General features: G+C 42.1%; 1 protein-coding gene across 15 annotated transcripts in view; it reads left to right on the forward strand.

Annotated features, from left to right (window-relative positions):
• The window catches only part of WDR59 (WD repeat domain 59), a 98139-nt gene extending 85049 nt beyond the window's left edge, over positions 1 to 13090 (forward strand). For 13 of the 15 annotated variants that reach the window (XM_025993045.2, XM_072731527.1, XM_072731531.1 and 10 more), the window contains 6 exons: positions 434 to 546; positions 1869 to 2019; positions 2100 to 2172; positions 4057 to 4183; positions 4338 to 4480; positions 12350 to 13090. In XM_025993045.2, coding sequence (XP_025848830.2) covers positions 434 to 546; positions 1869 to 2019; positions 2100 to 2172; positions 4057 to 4183; positions 4338 to 4480; positions 12350 to 12585 — 843 coding nt within the window. In that variant the 3' untranslated portion in view covers positions 12586 to 13090. Of the gene's footprint in view, positions 1 to 433; positions 547 to 1868; positions 2020 to 2099; positions 2173 to 2639; positions 4184 to 4337; positions 4481 to 12349 lie in introns of all 15 variants that reach the window. The other 2 variants (XR_011996121.1, XR_011996122.1) reach the window with 1 other exon arrangement.
• Positions 13091 to 19775: the final 6685 nt, after the last annotated feature.

The raw sequence follows: 19775 nt of genomic DNA on the forward strand, positions 1-19775 counted from the left end.
TCTTCAGCTTTGAGGGTATACCAGAACTTTTGTAATGAAAGCAACAGTTTCCCATTACTTGGGCAAAGGACAGATCTGAAATGTGGTCCAGAATGCTTTTTTCCCCCTCTCTCTGCCTGTTCACTAATGAAGCAGTGGAAGAAATCACTTGATACAACCCATTGGGGTTAATGCGTGGTATCATTTCTTTGAAGTTTGCTTAATAAAAGTTTTTAAGACTAGTGGTTCTCGAGCATTACAGTCCCCAGAGTATTGTGTTAAAATGCAAATTTGATTTGATATATCTGGAAGGGAGCTTCATGTTCTCAGTTTTTATTGCCCTGAGAGCATCAAGGCTGTAGGCTGTGTGTGGAGGAGAGGTGAGGTTCTTTCATGTTTCCTGGTCCTGTCCTGACCAGTCTGACTTTGAGTGTTTCTCTTCAATCTGTTCCAGGTTTGGTCGCTGGCTACAGTTGCTACAGATCTTTGCCTTGGTCCGAAGTCTGACCCAGATTTGGAAACACCCTGGGCTCGACATCCCTTTGGGCGACAGCTGCTCGAGTCCTTGTAGGTTTTAAGAGCTAAATGTGAGGAAAACGAGTAATATAAATTTTAGGTCTTGTAAGCATTTGCAAGTGTTTTCATCGAAGAGGTCTGAGAATGGGCAAAAGTGAGATCTTTCACGTTAGTGCTACAATAATATCTGTGCAGAACTAACATAACAGAAGGAAGTATACAGTATTTGTCATTTACAACAGGGATTTGAGACTTGTGTCCTTTAGAGATTTATGCTTTAGCCCAAAAGTCACACCAGTCTGAACACAGGAGTTTGAACTCTTGAAATGGTAAATTTCTTGAGTGCTATAGAGCTTTGTCCCCAAGAGCAGATTCTCTAATTCCATGTTGACTTACACGTTTTTCAAGGGCAATGATATTTTTCACCCTATTTGGCAGTTTATGGAAACACCAGATTTATGTTGGATTTATTGCACTGAAATGTGGCAAGCTGGAAATACAATGTGAAAATGGTTTACCACAGATCATACCACTCAAACCTTTATACTGTGAAGCTCAGAGCCTGATAGAGAAACTCTAATTCCTTCAGGTAGAGGATTGCTTGACTTACTTGTTGAGGCTGGACTTGGGACCTATGCTGAAGCTTCAGTTGCAAATGGTGATGCAGGGATGATAATGGTTGTTCTGTCCACATCACATAAGGCTCAGATATGATGGTGTGAAAACACTTTAAGAGATACTAGACATTGGTTGGTAGGAAAGTATCAGTATCATTCCATTCCCAAAGGCCAAGTTGCCCTGATCACTACCTCACATCCTAGCTTAATAATCCTAAAAGGAGCAAAGAGGATGTAAGTACCTAAAAGGTAAAAATATTCCTTGTTATTCTTATTTAATAGTTCATATTCCATAATTCCACATTTGAGTCTATTTCCAGCTCTCCATACTGTGGTGGTGGTGGTACAGTGTTCTGAACACCTTCACATAGCATTAGGTTATGAATGAAGAGTGATTCTTGGAGTTGGGGAGACCAGGAGCACATGCATGGTTTCATTCAGTTGTTATTTTAGTCCACTTAGTTCTTGGGGAAGCTACATTCAAGTCTGAGCCATGCCTGGATGCCAAGCAGAAGCTTTCAGATGGGTTATTCAGCTCCTTTATAACACTTGGATACATTCTTTTCCAAAACAAATTTAGCCAAACTCAAGAGTATAAGCTTCTGAATCTGGAGAAAGCCCTGGTTCCTGATGGGTTTGTGAGGCTGAATTGAGAATCCTTCCTTCTGCCCTTCTGTCAACAGCCCACCACAACTATGACAGTTATCCTTCCTCTATCTCTTTTCTTGACTTTTTTTCTCTCCTCTTTCCCTCCAGGTTGGCTCATTACTGCCGACTCCGGGATGTCCAGACCTTGGCCATGCTCTGCAGCGTGTTTGAAGCCCAATCTCGGCCTCAGGGAATACCAAACCCCTTTGGACCCTTTCCTGGCCGATCCTCTAACCTTATGGTGTCCCACAGCCGATATGTAAGCTGGAGGCCTTGTGCTTTGTATCTGACTTACCCTAAAGGAAACCTATTCTGATATGGCTCCTGTTTGTCCTGCAGCCTAGCTTTACTTCCTCGGGCTCCTGCTCAAGCATGTCAGACCCAGGGCTCAATGCTGGTGGCTGGAACATAGGTTGGTATGGAGCTGGCTTGGCCACGCTGGATTTCTAGAACTCTGAAAACTGTGTGTGAATCATTAATGTGTAAACTTCAGTTGATAGATACACTATATTTTCCTTGTTTCTCATTTTTCTTCAAATTTAATGTACGGGGATGCTGTAGTTATTAGCAAGGCCCAGACCCGTACAGGCCAGTTTCCCATATGTCTTTGTGCCTTGCCAGGACTGACAGTGGGACTTCTCATTGTTCACCCCTAGAAACCCAACCCTCATCCTTTCTCCACCCCCAGCATTTACCACTTCTTGTTACCTCTCTCTTCCCATGTACCTCTTCTCAATGTGGAGAAAGAAAGACAAGCCTGATTCTAGCTGGCCATAAGGGTCTCTTTGACAAATAAGTGTGTTTGTGTTTTCCGGATATTTGAAATTTCTTTTTAAAAATCATCTTAATTTTTCTTTTCTTTTCTTTTGTTTTTTTAAGGCATTATTTATTTATTTGACAAGCAGGGGGAGCAACAGGCAGAGGAAGAGGGAGACGCAAGCTCCCCATGGAACAGGGAGCCCGATGTGTCGCCTGACCCCACGACCCTGGGATCGTGATCTGAGTCGAAGGCAGACGCTTAACCAACTGAGCCCCCCTTTTCTTTTCTTTTTTTTTTTTCCAGAATTTTTTCTTATTTTATATAGAACTTGAATGAGCTTGGTGATTTAGTTTCCCAGTCTATAGAATCAAAGCTACACTTGTAGAGACTTTGAAGTAGGACGTGGAGCCTGTTAGAGGCAGGGCAGGCAAAGAAGTCATAGTTACAGTTTGATAATAAGAGATAAAAGGTAATAAAAAAATAGACCCAAATGAAAAATAGTAGTTTGTGGCCAATAAGTACGGTGTCAAATAATTTCCTGAGAGTATATCGCTCTCTTGCCAACAATGATTCTGTGTCATACAGAAAAACATTGTACCAGTACCATTTGCACAAGGCCAGGAAAATTCATTTCTGATACTCAGAATGGTTTTCAAACTATGAAACTTCAAAATGTTTGAAATTTAAAAATGTTCCAACAAATGAAGTTTTGCTTCCTAGAAAGACATTTCCCATTTAGGGGAATGAGGTGGGAAAGACAGAAATCTTGTTCCTTTAATTTTCTTTATTATAAAAGTAATAACTGGGGGTGCCTGGGTGGCTCAGTCAGGTAAGCATGCAACTCTTGGTTTCAGCTCAGGTCATAATCTCAGGGTCATGAGAGTGAGCCCCACATCAGGCTCCATGCTCAGTGGGGAGTCTGCTGGAGGTTCTTTCTCTCCTCCTCTCTCTGTCCCTCACCCCTGCTTGCATGCATGTATGAACATTCTCTCTCTCTCAAATAAATAAATAAATGTTTAAAAAAAAAAAAGTAATACATGCCCAGTGGGGGAAAAAAAACGCGAAAAGTATTGGAGAAGAAAATAATCATCACTGAACCTGCACCTAGAAATAATGTCTGTTAATATTCCAAAACATTTTCCTAGTCTATGTGTGTGTGTGTGTGTGTGTGAAGGGCCATTCTATATATATGCTTTTGTGTTCTGTTTTTAATTTTATCATGAACATTTTCTTACGTCCTTTAAAAAGTCTGTATCAGTAATGACTGTTTTATCTAATATTCTGTGTAACTGTGCCATAATTTGCAGCTTAATCATCATGTGTGTACTTACTTATCAGGTTACCTTAACAGTAAGCATCTAGATGAAAAGGTAAGGCTAGGAAAGAGTCCAGTTTAGTTCTATTTCTCAGCATCTTCAGCTTAGCTTATTTTTCTTCCAGCGACTAAATTGAGCACACTCTGCATTATATGAGTTTTCAGACACTTCCCATGCCGCCTCTCATTTCGCTCTTTCCTTCCCATTTGATTTGCTTCAGCGGGAAGAGAGGCAGAACATGTCTCCTCCCCTTGGGGAGAGTCTTCCCCAGAAGAAATCCGTTTTGGCAGTCTTACGTACAGTGATCCTCGTGAGCGAGAACGTGATCAGCATGATAAAAATAAAAGGTAACAGCCTTCCCCAGCAAGGGCTGCAGTTTCATAATGCTTGGATTCCCCCAAATCAAGACTCTTGCTGTAAGAAAGGTATGTTACGTGCCTTTGGTATCGAGCTTGTTTCTTCTTAAAGGAACTGACAGGAAATCTTTTGAGTTTTATCCAGGCTTCTGGACCCTGCCAATACCCAGCAATTTGATGACTTTAAGAAATGCTATGGAGAAATCCTCTATCGCTGGGGTCTGAGAGAGAAACGAGCTGAGGTGCTGAAGTTTGTCTCCTGTCCTCCTGATCCTCACAAAGGGATTGGTGAATATGAGTTTCTTTTCCTATCACTCTCTGAAAAGGCCTATAATTTATTTTGTAACATAAGACTTGGAGTGAAGTCTTTTAGCTGCTCACAAGCAGAAATTTCTGAAGCATTCGGAGTCTGCTCTAACCTTCCAAAAACCCTTTCTTTCTTTTTTTTTTTTTACCTTTTTTTTTAAAAGATTTTTATTTATTTATTCATGAGAGACCGAGAGAGAGAGAAAAAAAGAGAGAGAGGCAGAGACACAGGCAGAGGGAGAAGCAGGCTCCATGCAGGGAGCCTGACGTGGGACTCGATCCCGGGTCTCCAGGATCACACCCTGGGCTGAAGGCGGCGCTAAACCGCTGAGCCACCTGGGCTGCCCCCAAAAACCCTTTCATTCCATGACAAGAGTAAATTTCTCTTCTAAGTGGAAGTAATTTTAAACACAGTACTTAGGGATCCCTGGGTGGTGCAGCGGTTTGGCGCCTGCCTTTGGCCCAGGGCGCGATCCTGGAGACCCGGGATCGAATCCCACATCGGGCTCCCGGTGAATGGAGCCTGCTTCTCCCTCTGCCTGTGTCTCTGCCTCTCTCTCTCTCTCTCTGTGACTATCATAAGTAAATAAAAATTATAAATAAATAAATAAATAAATAAATAAATAAATAAATAAATAAACACAGTACTTAGATGTCGATTTGAAGGAGGGGTACTCATTCATATATTCAACTAATATGTATCAGGCTAGCACATTCCTTCCCCTCGTGGAACTCACAGACTAGTGGGGGAGAAAAATGTAAAAATTAGAGGTTGTGACCAGTGTTAATGAGCAAACATAAAGGATGTTGGTGCAGGGAGAACACCAACAGGAGGTAAGATTTCAGGTGATGTTTGGCCAAAAGGCCTATCTGAGGGGCTGAGACTAAAGGATGAGAAGCCATCTGTGCAGAGAGCAGCAGACATCAAACAAGTGAAGCAAGGACAGTGGCTAGAACACAGTGAGTGAGAAGAGGGGTACCAAATTAGATTGTAAGATAATTAGGGACTTGCAAGTCATAGTACAGAATTAGGATGTATTCTGAGTTCAATGGTAAACTTCAAAGGGTGTTAAGAGGTAAGTGACATGCTCTGGTTCCTATTTTAAGAGAATCACTGGCTATTATATGAAGAAAGGCTTGGAGTGGGGGAGGGGTAGAAGTTTGAGGACTGTTAGGGTAGTCAGAGGGAGATGACTGCCTAGCCCCCGGTGATGTCAACAGAAGGGGAGAGGGGGATGGATTAGGAATACATTTCAGAGATAGACTCAGCATGATATGCTAACAAATTGGATGTGGGATTGAGAGGAAGGGACAAAGCCTAGATGATTCCTAGGTTTCCAGCTTGGGCAACTGAGGGGGGGGGCGGGGGGCGTGGTGGTGTCATATTCTCAGATAGAAGAGGCTGGAAGAGAATTAAGAGGTCTGTTTGGGACAGACCATACAAGTCATCTAGGCTGCCAGATGTGAGTCTGGAGCTTAAACGGGAGCCTGGGGGGAGAACTAGCAATTTGGGAATCTTCAGCATGTAGGTGGTACTTGGAGCTGTGAGAATGGTACGACCTGGGACCTGGGGGTGGGGAGGGAGAGTACAGGGAGAGTGAGAGTCTGCCCACTCTGGGCCTTGAGAGAAGCCAGCACTCGCAGCTTGAATCTAGAGGAAGAGCCAGGAACAGACTCAGAAGGCAACACCAGTGAGTTTTGAGGAGAAGCAAGAGTGTAATTTGGAAGGAGCTAAGAGAAGAGATGTGTTTTAAAGGGTGACATGGAGGGTGATCTGAGCACACACTGATTCCCTCTCTCCCCCACACACCCTCACCAAAGCATCTATCCAGAGCTTTCCTGAAAAGGCATAACTGAGGGGAGTAATGTCAGCATACCCTTGAGGACCAGGGAGGCAGGTATCTTAGTGGTAGCTGATATTATGAGGCCTGAACTGACAGGCAGAGAAACAACCACATGTGACAGAACCACTGCCCTTGCTCCCAATGGATCAGGGTTTGGTGATGCCCAGCGCCTCTAGGAGTGGTACGAAGGTGGGACTAAACACAGAAGGATTGTTTGATAGCCCTTCTAGGTTCCCCACGTCCCTGCAGGTTATGACTCTTCCTCTACTACAACAGAAAATTGGAAAATTTCATCCTCCAGAGAAGGCAGACACTTTTCCAGATTGCAAGGGCCCACTAAGCACCTCGTGTGGTGAGTGAAGACAGATCTGGGATAGAGAGAGTACCCTGGGAGCTTCCAGGGAGGGACAACAGGCCACACAGAGAGGATAAGGAATGTGGGCACTACCACACCTCTCAGGAGTGGTGAGCTGGATACTGAAAGGGAGAGGACGATGCAGCAGTGCCTTTGGTTCTCCAGAAAATGATTTCTAACCCAGGATCCTGCCCCAAATGATCAGTCCTGTGTGAAAGTAAACCTTCAGCCTATCCAGGAAAGCAGAGAGTCAGGATGACGGTAAAGGGAGATCCACGTGGCTGACTCAGAGACAGACCCTTCCAGGTTGGAGTTTCAGGAACGTCTCCAAGAAGAGAAAGTTAGGATAATATCTAGTGGATTTCAGTGTCCAGTATATTTATAGAGATTCAGATATTTGAGAGAGGGTTTGCAAGTGAATTATGGTAAGCAAATTAAGCAAACAAAAACAAAATGGTTGCTAAGAAAAACCAAATGTGCAAGAAAGGAAAAGTTGTCATGGTACGTGGCTTGGCTTAAATACTGTTCACCTGGATAGATGATGTGAAAATAAAATGTTGATCTAACCAAGTAATAATAGAACTGTGTGGGGAAGATGAGGCATGGGGCATATATGTGGTTAGATGGATTGAGGAGTGAAAAAAGCTTCCACAGGAAAGTTGAGATAATGCTGAAATGTGGAAATTAAGAATTAGCTTCATAAATGGGTAGAAACCAAAAGTTACATGAGTTGGAAGGATTTCCTCCAGGGAGTGATGGGCGAGAGAGTGGAAGGGAATACTGGTTTTGTTAATAAGACATATAGCATTATTTGACTCATTAAGTTGTGTGTATATAGTTTTAATTTAAAAAGCCCAAACGAGGGGTGCCTGGCTGGCTCAGTTGGTGGAGCAGATGACTCTCAGTCTCAGGGTTTCGAGTCTTAGCCCCACATTGGGTGTAGAGATTACTTAAAATCTTAAAAAACAAACCAAAGTAATACAGAGATTTAGATACTGAATAACAAGGATTTTTTTTTTAAGATTTTATTTATTTATTTATTAGGGAAAGCACAAGCTAGAGGCAGAGGGAGAAGCAGGCTTCCACTGAGCAGGGAGCCTGATGCGGAGCTTGATTCCTGGACCCTGAGAACATGACCTGAGCAGAAGGCAGATGCTTAACTGACTGAGCCACCCAGGCACCCCAACAAGGATTATTTTAATATGGATTATTTTGGCATACGTACTTGAGGAAATGCAAAGACACAAAAGGCTATTTGGGCAATATATTTTTCAGAGCATCTAAGCACATGAAAGTGTACCAGAGAAAGAACAGTGAAGACCTGGAACAATTTGTCTTTTAGAATTAGTATTCAGACAAATATATGAATCACAGAGATTGGTAACTGATACATTACGCTCTTAGTGACATCTATTATTGTAAGCATCATGCCAGGTTATGTTGGCCATAGAAGGAAACACAAGGTGTGGTTTGGGGGTGGTGTCAAAAAGTCTATAATCCAGTTAGAGAAGTAAAACAGGAACTCATGAAGACTTAAATGATACTGATGAATGAATAGTATGTTCTAATATCATTATAAACAGTATTGCAAGATTTCAACGGGGGTAGGATTATGAAAGATACACTCACACACAAATGCATTACATATTTTCATCTTTATTATTTATTACTTTGGAAGATTTGGACTGCTCAAATCTAGCGAATAGCAGATATTGAGAGAAAAATACTACAGGCTCCCAGGACATTGGGAAAGTGGCATAGAAAACCAGCAGTTTCCTCTTGGACTTATCACATCTACAAGGGTCATCCCATTGCAGCAGCAAATTTTAGGGATAAAATGGTTTTCTTTGAAGGAGTTAGATTAATAAGAAGGGCTCAAGGCTTCATTTGAGGGGATAATGCTAGACAGAATATTTTTTTCATAAACCATCTCCATTACAAGATGATTTTCAATTTTGTTTTTTTCCATTGTGCTATGTGGCACTTGATCATCATGGTGGCAGAGCAAGGCATTTGACCGCCCCCCAGATTTGCCCCAGAGATGTGCGTCTGTCTGCTTAAATTTTGTTCAGCAATTTTCTACTTCCATTTATTAACTTAATGTCTTATTTATTTACATTTGGTTTTATTCACATTTGTGTAATTGATGATAATTAATACACACAGCTCTCCTGCATGTAAGGCTATGTGATGCTAAGCCTTTGGAAATGGCTTCTATCTGGGGGTTTCTTTTTTCTTTTTTTTTTTTTAAAGATTTATTTATTTATTTATTTATTTATTTATTTTTAGATTTATTTATTTATGATAGACATAGAGAGAGAGGGAGGCAGAGACACAGGAGGAGGGAGAAGCAGGCTCCATGCTGGGAGCCCGACGCAGGACTCGATCCCGGAACTCCGGGATCACGCCCTGGCCCAAAGGCAGGGGCCAAACCACTAAGCCACCCAGGGATCCCCTATCTGGGGGTTTCATAAAGCCTTGGGAATCATAATTTCTTTTTTTTTTTTTTAAGATTTTATTTATTTATTCAGGAGAGATACAGAGAGAGAGGCAGAGACATAGGTAGAGGGAGAAGCAGGCTTCCTGAGAGGAGCCTGGTGTGGGACTCGATTCCAGGACCCTAGGATCACAACCTGAGCCAAAGACAGATGCTCAACCACTGAGCCACCCAGGTGCCCCAAGAATCATAATTTGATCATTTATGTGCCAGACGTACTTTTCTTGTCCTTACTAATTTGTCCATTAGGAAGCACAAATGATCCATTTCACGTCTGCTGGATTTTACCTGCAAAGCCTACACCCTTGGTCATATGCTTCCTTCCCAGAGGTCCCCAAGTTTGTCAGTATTCCTGTAAAAGACACCTTGACAGCTTGTGATTTCACACAAACTCTGCATCCCTTCGTATCTCCAGATGTGGTGAGAGTCAGCATCAGCATAGCCCAGATGTGTGCCTATCCTTCTCAACTAACGGCCATTCTGTTATGTATAATAATAAGAGGCGAGAGAGAAATATTAAAATTACATTTAGTGACTTAGTGTTTTTGTATTCCCTATCTTTGTGAGTTTATATCTACCTAGAAATTGTCCACATCCTCCCAAATGATTGATTAATTAACTAAATGAAATATCAGTTCAAAGTCTTAAAGTTAGTAATGATTTTAGAGATTACATTCAAACTGACATAGTATGGAGAAACACAGTTACGAATGACATACTGAAATTTTCAGAGAGATAACGTTTTAATAATTTTGCCCAGATAGATATGGAGAATAATTAAGTTCACATTTACAGTAATCTCAAATGTCAGAGAACCCCTTTTTATTTATTTATTTTTTTATTATTTTTTTTTATAAAGATTTTATTTATTCATGATAGTCACAGAGAGAGAGACAGAGAGGCAGAGACACAGACAGAGGGAGAAGCAGGCTCCATGCACCAGGAGCCCGACGTGGGATTCGATCCCGGGTCTCCAGGATCGCGCCCCGGGCCAAAGGCAGGCGCCAAACCGCTGCGCCACCCAGGGATCCCTTATTTATTTTTTATTTAAAAAAATTTTTTTAAGGATTTTATTTATTTATGAGAGACACACAGAGAAGAGAGAGAGAGGCAGAGACACAGGCAGAGGGAGAAGCAAGCTCCATGCGGGGACCCCGACATAGGACTCGATCCCGGACTGGGCCAAAGGCAGGCGCTAAACTGCTGAGCCACCCAGGGATCCCCACATTCTCATATTTTTAAAGGTTGAATCTTATCAAACCAATAAAATTAGTCAAGGAAATGTAAGAAATTTCAACTAATTAGGCTTTTCACAAGAACATTAATCAAAGTCTTTCCTAACAAAGAAAGTTATGCATAGGGTGACAAGACATGGCTGTTTTTCACCAAACTTATCAAACCAGTTTAATTTGTCTCAGGATTTACCAGAACTGGGACTACCATTAAATTTTTCCTTAATTACCATGTATTTTAAAAGTTTTTATTGGGGGACACCTGGGTGGTTCAGTGGTTGAGTGTCTGCCTTTGGCTTGATCCTGGAGTCCTGGGATTGAGTCCTGTATCAGGCTCCCTGCAGGGAGCCTGCTTCTCCCTCTGCTTATGTCTCTGCCTCTCTGTGTGTCTCTCATGAGTAATATTAAAATCTATTTAAAAAAATAAAATTCTTTACAGGTACATTTTTGTGACTACCTTTGTCCTGAGGCAGAGGAACTGGCCCTGGTACAAGAAAGGAACCTTCCTCCATTATGGGAGGGGAGAAGTAGAGGAACAGGAAGGGAAATTTGAAGGTTTGGCAGCTGGAGGTGAATGCTTGTGTTTTCTCAGGGAAAAGGAGAGGCCATTAGGTGAGAGAGGAGGCAGGCAGTGAGGTGGGTCAAGAGCCCATGGGCTGTGGTGGAGGCAAGAAGTGCCATCGGGAAAGTGGCATAGAAGCCACTGTGCAACACTGGGAGTTGGTTGGTTGGGTGTTGTGTGTTTAGTGAGAAGTGTATCTTGCCATTGGGCCTTTCCTCAGGAGTGCTGGGGGCAGACATCGAGTGCGTAGCTGAAAGCTTCCATCTGGGCTGGAGGTTCTGCTGGATGGTACCCTGGAGGGAGAATTGGGAATACTTGCAAAAAAGTGATGATAATGTCATGCCACTTAGGCTGGCCCTAGGGGAAATTGTCGCTAGAAAGGGTGAAAGGGTAGAGGCGAGGACCTGGGAGGCCAGGTGTGCACAGGGTTGGGGGGTAGCTTTTGAAGACACTAGGGATGGTGCCAAGAACTGGGGTCAAGAGAAGAGTGAGAACCAAGGACAGAATCCTGAGGGAACCAGGGTGGGAGAGTTGTCCAGAGTGCCATAGATGAGGGCAGACAAGAGGCAAGGACGGCAAAGCCAGGTGGCATTTCCTCAAAGGGAGAGGGTGACAGTCTTCAGGCAGTAATGGGGCACAGGTCTGCAGTTCCTGTCCCAGCACTCCTTGGGAGTCTGGACCCACACAGCCTTTCCTCCAGAGGCTGGCAGAGGCGGTAGGCTGCAGCAGGGCCAGGTGCCAAGGGCACTGTTGGAGGAGAGTGTGCATCCATGGGAAGGTTTGTTCCTTGGGGGCACACTGGAAGCTGGGCAGGGCAGATGGGATCAACACAGGCCGCTAGGACTCAGGGTCGTGGCTGCGGTGCACAAGGATGTGGTGGTGGGTTAGCCCTCAGGGTCTGGGGACCAGCTGTCAGGGGGTCCTGACCGCAGAGTCCTGACCCGGCTTGTCTTGTGCCTCTTGGTCATTGGTGTACAGTAAGGAAGACACTGTGACTCTGATCAGCTGTTGCCAGATTTCACTGAGTCCTTCAGTTCTGCCTAAAAACAATTGGTGGCCACCTCTCTGAGCCAGGCCCCTGCAGCCATGGGCATAGGAGAGGATTAGACATAACCACCACCTGGGGTTTTCACTCCAGGCCTCCCAACCTGGGCATCTTCTGCACTGTCCACCTGCACCCAGCCTTCAGTGACAGCAACTTGTCTGCTTCTACTGTTTAAATAAAAAAGAGAATCATTGTTGTAATAGAATCCCTGCAGACACCTAAGATGCATACTTCATTCTTACTCACAACACCCAGTTTCCTTTTGCAGAACTAACTTACCATGTCTCTTGTTTTGGCCACCTTCAACCATTTGCAGAGTTTGGTGTGTACTGCAGCCACTGCCGGAGTGAGGTCCGTGGCACACAGTGTGCCATCTGCAAAGGCTTTACATTCCAGTGTGCCATCTGCCATGTGGCGGTACGAGGATCGTCCAATTTCTGCCTGACCTGCGGACATGGTGGGCACACCAGCCACATGATGGAGTGGTTTCGGACCCAAGAGGTGTGTCCCACTGGGTGTGGATGTCACTGCCTACTTGAGAGTACATTCTGAACTCACAGACCATGGGAGTTGTCGCAAATCCCAGAGGATCCCATAATGTTGGATGACAAGCTATCCACCAGGAAGGAGGCTCCAGAAAGCCATTCCCAACTAGGCTAGAGCATGTTCCCCTCAAAGACTGACACAGCACCAGCTGTTCATGAGCTTTTGCTTCCCTTCTGCTTGGCTGTTGATGGCATGGATGTCACCAGGAAAGAGGAGGGCAGATGTGCAGAACCATATAGCCAGGTGGGAATTTTCTCGAAAAGCATCTGCCTCCAGAGCTGTGTTTACCTTCAAAGTGTTAATCATAAACCACTAAATGGCATCCTTTCTGTTGCCATTTCAGACCAAGGTCAGAAGCAAAGGATGGTCTCCTGAGCAGGACAGTCAACATTAACTTAGTTGACAAGTGGGTCTGTGATAGAAGTTGGTACATTTAAATGAACTGATGAATAGTGGCCTTTTAAAAATGATACTTAAATTATAAATATATGATGTACTTAAGGATTCTAAAGATGTCTCTTTTGTTTATTTATTTCTCTTCAAGCTGTTCTCCCTTGGCTAATAAAATTTAGGTAATTGTTCTGAAAAAAAAAAAAAAGACAAAGAAGGTTGAACAATGTTTTAGTGAAATCCTGTTTCTAATTGAAGTTAACTCTTTTGGATAGATTTTTCAAAGGAAATGCTGATTTACTCTTGTCATCTGACAGGAGAAAATGGAATTTGTTATTTAAGTTTCTTTCCAACTCCGAAAGCCGTTTTTTTTTTTTTTTAAGATTAACTCATTTATTTTAGAGAGAGAGTGGAGTTGGGGGGGTGGGGCAGGCAGATGAAGAAGGAGAGAAAATCCTAAGCAGACCCTGTGCTGAGCATAGAGCCTGATGAGGGCTCAATCCCATGACTCAGATCATGACCTGAGCCGAAACCAAGAGTTGGATGCTCAACTGACTGCTCCACCTAGGCGCCCCAGCCCCTAGTCATTTTTTTAATGTTTATTTTTTAAAAATATGTATTTATTTGAGAAGCAGGGAGAGTGGCAGAGGGAGAGGGAAGAAGCAGGCTCCCCATGGAGTAAGGAGCTTGGCTTGGAGCTTGATCCCAGGATCCTGGTATCATGACCTGAGCTAAAGGCAGACACTCAACCAAGTACTCCTCTCCAAGAGTCTTAATCATTTCATTTAGCAAAAGGAAAATGAGATGGCTTCATAGCATTGATATTCAAGTGTCCCATTGCCCCTGGGCAGGTTGGCTGAGTTCCAGTAAGTTCCTTCCACTCTTCATTTGGGCTCCCTCACAGACTTTGTATTGTTTATGTGCATTCTAAGTGGCTGTGACTCAGATGTCCACCTGTTTTATTCTCAAAATAATTTTCAACTCTTCACATATATGTGCCAGGAAAGAGAAATCTTAGAATCTTACAATTCCAAGTTGATTAACTTAAGAAATATAAGTACATATCTCAAAATGTGTTGTACATCACTGTTTTATTTTTTTATTTTTTTTTAAAGATTTTATTTATTTATTCATGAGAGACATGGAGAGAGAGGCAGAGACACAGGCAGAGGGAGAAGCACGCTCCACGCAGGGAGCTCAACATGGGACTCGATCCCGGGTCTCCAGGATCACACCTTAGGCTACAGGCGGCGCTAAGCTGCTGCGCCACCAGGGCCGCCGACATCACTGTTTTAAACTATAGGTCAGGACCTAGTATTAGTATATAAAAGCCAACATTAAAGAAATGGAATAGAGTAGAAGAGAAATGATGAGCATGTACCATACAAGGGGTAAATATCATTTTCTGTGACTTGTTTATGAGTGTATATGTATGTGTACATATACACTCTCACACTTGTATAATGAATCACAATGTAAATTCATTTCTTACTAAGCGTTGTGGTCAAAGCATTGTTTCAGATGATGCTTTTACTTTGTCCCCTATTTTGCCAGGTGCAGAACACCATGGTGTAAGGGAAGTTTGGATTGTATGGAGTGAGAGCAGAGGTTTATCCTGGTCTCTGATCAAGGTCAGATGCCAGCATCTCTGCAAAATGAGCTGAGTAGGTGCAACAGGTAGTTTGGGAGGGTTATAAAGGAGGTGACCCAGGAAACCTGAATTCGTCCACTATTTTTCACTTGTTTGTGTTTCACTTGTTTGCTGTTGTAAGGTGATCACAGAATAGGTTGACTGATTTACGGTAAATAAAAGATCTGTCATGTTCCTCAGTGAAATCACACCATTTGCAGAGAACAATCTTTCTGTTCCCCACTGCTCAAGCTAATATAAAATCTGTCTCTATCTGTCCCCATCAACAATTAGGTGTTTTTATTGTCTTGGTTTATTATTGTAAGAACCTTATCTTCTAAAACTGAAAAATCTTCTAAAACTGAAAAATCTAAATAATGGGTATTAAGAAACTTAAAGCTTAAAAGATTACACACAGTGTCTTTCAATATGTGTGTAATTTTTGAATTTCTAAGTTACCAGAACAAAAAGCCTAATGTTTATTATTTGTCTATTTATTTTCAAAAGTCTAATATTTAAAAAAAAATAGTCACATTTGCGAGGGAGCAGGAAGATGATAGCAGATTGGGAGGACCCTAGACTCGTCTCAGCCCATGAATACAACTAGATAACTATCAAATCATCCTAAACACCCCTGAAGTTGACATGAAGACTGACAGAACAAACTCCTCAACTAAAGGGAGAGAAGAGGACCCACCAAAGAAGGTAGGGAATGTGGAGACATGGTCTTGGGGAGAAATGGATTGTGGCTGCTGTGGAAGGGAGGTAGTTGTGGTCATAGTGAAGGGCAAGAGAGGGCAGCACATGGGGAAACACAAGGAGAACTTTTCCTCAAATCCATTGGCTTGGGAAATGAGAGGGGCTCAATTTTGTGAGTTCTTGTAACTAATGTGGCTTAAAGCCTAGAGTTTAAAGGTCAATGGACTTGGCTGGGATAGAGCCTGAAAGGCACTGTGCTGTTCCTGGAGAAAAGGCAGACAAACAACTGGGGGCATACAGTGTGGAAACAGGATCTGAAGAGGGCCTGGGAACACAGTAGGGAGAGTGTTTGCTCTTCCCAGAGCATGTCTTTAAGAGGCAGCATTCATAGAGATACCTTTCTAGGAACAGAGAAGCTGGCTGGTGCCATTTCCTTCCCCTGCCCCTCAGCATAAACACAGAGCCACCTGTGGGAAGCAGCACAGTACAGACAGTGGCTGCCTAACTTGTTTACACTAAGCTTTCTCCCCTCCCCATGCTGTGCTCCAGTGGAGCACAGTTTTCAGTCACGCTTATCTCAGTCCCTGCACACCACGTCCCTCCCAGAGAAGACCATCACAAAGCCCTGTCTGTACCACATCTCCTGGCCAGAGGGTTTTGCAGGGCCTCAGTTCCAGTGGAGGTGGTTACAGGTCTCATTTCACAAGCAGACTAGAGCACACCTAGTTAAAACTCACCATGTTCAGGCCAGGGACCAAACAGTGCCCATAGCAAGCAAGGAGAACCTTTGCAGATGACTGGCCTGAAGGATATAGCAGCCAGAACACAGCAGCAGAGCACACACAGTATACATTAGAGACATATCTGAAGTGTCAGTCCCTGGGCACTGCATGGCTTCTTCATAAAGCCATTCCTTTTATTTATTTATTTTTAAAGATTTTATTTATTTATTCATAGACAGAGAGAGAGAGGCAGAGACACAGGCAGAGGGAGAAGCAAGCAGGCTCCACGCAGGGAGCCCGATGCTGGACTCGATCCCGGGTCTCCAGGATCACCCCCCAGGCTGCAGGTGGTGCCAAACCGCTGCACCACTGGAAGCCATTCCTTTTAGACATAACTGGCTTTTGTAACATAAAGAAGCAGGCAGAGACTGAAAATGAGACAAAGGAATTTATCTCAAATGAAAGAAAAAGATAAGTCCACAACCAGAGATGTAAGCAAAACAGATATAGGAGTACCTGGATGGCTCAATCGGTTAAGTGCCTGACTCTTGATTTCAGATCAGGTCATGATCTCAGGGTCATGGAATTGAGCCCCATAACAGGCTCCCTGCTTAGCAGGAAGTTTGCTTGGGATTCTCTCTCTCCTTCTGCCCCTCCCCCTACTCACACTCTCACTGTCTCTAAAATGAATAAATCTTTAAAATAAAATAAAATAAATAAAATAAAATAAAATAAAATAAAATAAAATAAAATAAAAAACAGAAGTAACATGCCTGATTGAGAATTTAAATCAGTGATCATAAGAATACTCACTGGACTGGAGAAAAGACCAGAAGACATCAGTGAGAGCCTTACCATAGAGATAAAAGACTTATAAAAGAATCAACCAGAGATAAGGAGTTCAATAAAGAAGATTAGAAACATGATGCAATGAATAGCACGCTGGAAGAAGCAGAGGAAGGAATTAATGATCTAGAAGACAGTGGAAAGCAATGAAGCAGAACAAAGGAGGAACTATGCAAAATAAGACTAGACTTAGGAAACTTAGTGACACCATTAAACATAATAACAAATGTATTACAGGAGTCCCAGAAGAAGAGGGAAAAAGGGCAGAAAATTTACTTGAATAAATAATAACTGAAAACTTCCCTAAATTGGGGAAGGAAACATATCCAGATCCAGGAGGTATGGAGAACTCCCATTAAAATCAACAAAAGCAGGCCCACACTAAGACATAGTATTAAAATTGCAAAACATACTGATAAAAAATCTTAAAAGCAGCAAGACAAAAGAAGTCATTAACTTACAAGGGAAAACCCACAAGGTTAGCTGGGGAAGTTTTAGTAGAAACTGCAAGCCAGAGGGAATGGCAAAATATATTCACAGTACTGAATGGGAAAAAATCTGCAGCCAGGAATACTCTATCCAGCAAGGCTATCATTCCGAATAGAATAAGAGGTAAAGAGTTTCCCAGAGAAACCAGAAATAAAGGAGTTTGTGACCATTAACCAGTCTGCAAGAAATATTAAAGGTTACTCTTTGAATTGAAAGGAGAGACCAAAAGTGACAGTATAAAGGTAGGAAACACAAAAGCGGTAAAAATGAATGTTCCTGTAAAAAATCAGTCAAAGAACTCACACAGAAAGAATATAAAATATAATAGCATATACCTGAAACATGGAGAGAAGTGGAGAAAAGAATGGGTTCAAACTTAAATGACCATCTACTCAATATAAACTGCTATTTGCAGAAGACGATATGTACAAACCTAATGGTAACCATATATCAAAAACCACTAATAAACTTGCAAAGAAAAAAGAGAAAGAAATCCAAATCTATCACTAAAGAAAGCAGACCATGAAAGACAAGAAAGGATCAGAGAAAATCTTCAGAAACAACTACAAAACTAGTAATAATATGACAATAAATAGATATCTGTTAATAATTACTGTGAATGTAACTGAACTAAATACTCCAATCAAAAGACATAGGGTGACAATGGATTAAAAAAACAAGACCTGTCCAGGGCACCTGGGTGGCTCAATAGGTTAAGCATCTGACTCTTAGTTTCACCTCAGCTTGTGATCTTGTGGTCATGGGATTGAGCTTTGCATGAGGCTCCATGCTCAGCACATAGTCTGCTTCAGATTCTCTCCATCTCCCTCTGCCCCACCTCTTTTCCCACTTTTGCATGTGTTCTCTCTCTCAAATAAATAAATAAAATCTTAAAAAAACAACAACAACAACAACCCAAGACTCATCCATATGTTGCCTACAAGTGACTCATTTTAGGCCTAAAGACACCTGCAGATTGAAAGTGAGGGGATGTAGAAACATTTGTCAGGCAAATGAAATGTCAAAAGAAAGCTGTAGTAGCAATACTTAAATCAGATAAATTAAACTTTAAAACAAAGATTGCAACAAGAGGCAAAGAAGGGCACTTTCTAATAATAAAGGGAACAATCCAACAAGAAGATACATTTGTAAATATACACCCAACAAGGGAGCACCCAAATACATAAAACAATAATAACAAGCATAAAGGGACTAATCTATGATAATAAGACAATAATAGTAGGGGACTTTAACACCCTATTATATCAATGGGGACAGATCATCTAAACAAAGTCAACAAGAAAATGGCTTTTTTGTGTGTGTATTTTTTTATTGGAGTTCGATTTGCCAACATATAGCATAACACCCAGTGCTCATCCCATCAAGTCCCCCCCTCAGTGCCTGTCACCCAGTCACCCCATCCCCCCACCCACCTCCCTTTCCACTACCCCTTGTTTGTTTCCCAGAGTTAGGTGTCTCTCATATTCTGTCACCCTCACTGATATTTCCCACTCATTTTCTCTCCTTTCCCCTTTATTCCATTTCACTATTTTTTATATTTAGAAAGGATGAATACCCACCATTTGCTTCAACGTGGATAGAACTGGAGGTATTATGCTGAGTGAAGTAAGTCAATCGGAGAAGGACAAACATTATATGGTCTCATTCATTTGGGGAATATAAGAAAATGGCTTTGAATGACACACTGGGCCAGATGGACTTAACAGATATATTCAGAACATTTCATCCTAAAGCAACAGAATGCACATTCTTCTCAAGTGCACATGGAACATTCTCCAAAATAGATCACTTATTAGGCCACAAAATAGGCCTCAACAAGTACAAGAAGATGAGTCATACCATACATCTTTTCTGACCACAGAACTATGAAACTAGGTCAACCACAAGAAAAAAATCTGGAAAGACCAAAATTATGTAGACATTAAATAAGATGCTACTAAACAATGGATGGGCCCATGAGGAAATAAAAGAAGAAATTTTTAAATACATGAAAACAAATGAAAAGGAAAACAAACTTGTCCAAAACTTTGGGATGCGGCAAAATTGGTCCTAAGAGAGGAGTATAGGAGGAGGAGTATAGTATACTCCTAAGAGAGGAGTATATAGCAATACAAGCTTACCTCAAGAAGCAAGACAAATCTTAGCTTTACAACTGAAGGAACTAGAAAAGAAAAACAAATGAAGCCTAAAGGCAACAGAAGGAAAGAAATAATAAAGATTAGAGCAGAAATAAATAATACAGAAACATAAAAAAATAGAACAAATCAATGAAACCAGAGCTGGTTCTTTGAAAAAATTAATAAAATTGAGAAACCTCTAGCCAGACTTATCAAAAAGAAGGGGACCCAAACAAATAAAATGGCAAACTAGAAAGAAATAGCAACCAACACCACAGAAAT

Source organism: Vulpes vulpes, chromosome 12 (genome assembly GCF_048418805.1).
Source record: "Vulpes vulpes isolate BD-2025 chromosome 12, VulVul3, whole genome shotgun sequence".
In the NCBI taxonomy this organism is placed as follows: Eukaryota; Metazoa; Chordata; class Mammalia; order Carnivora; family Canidae; genus Vulpes; species Vulpes vulpes.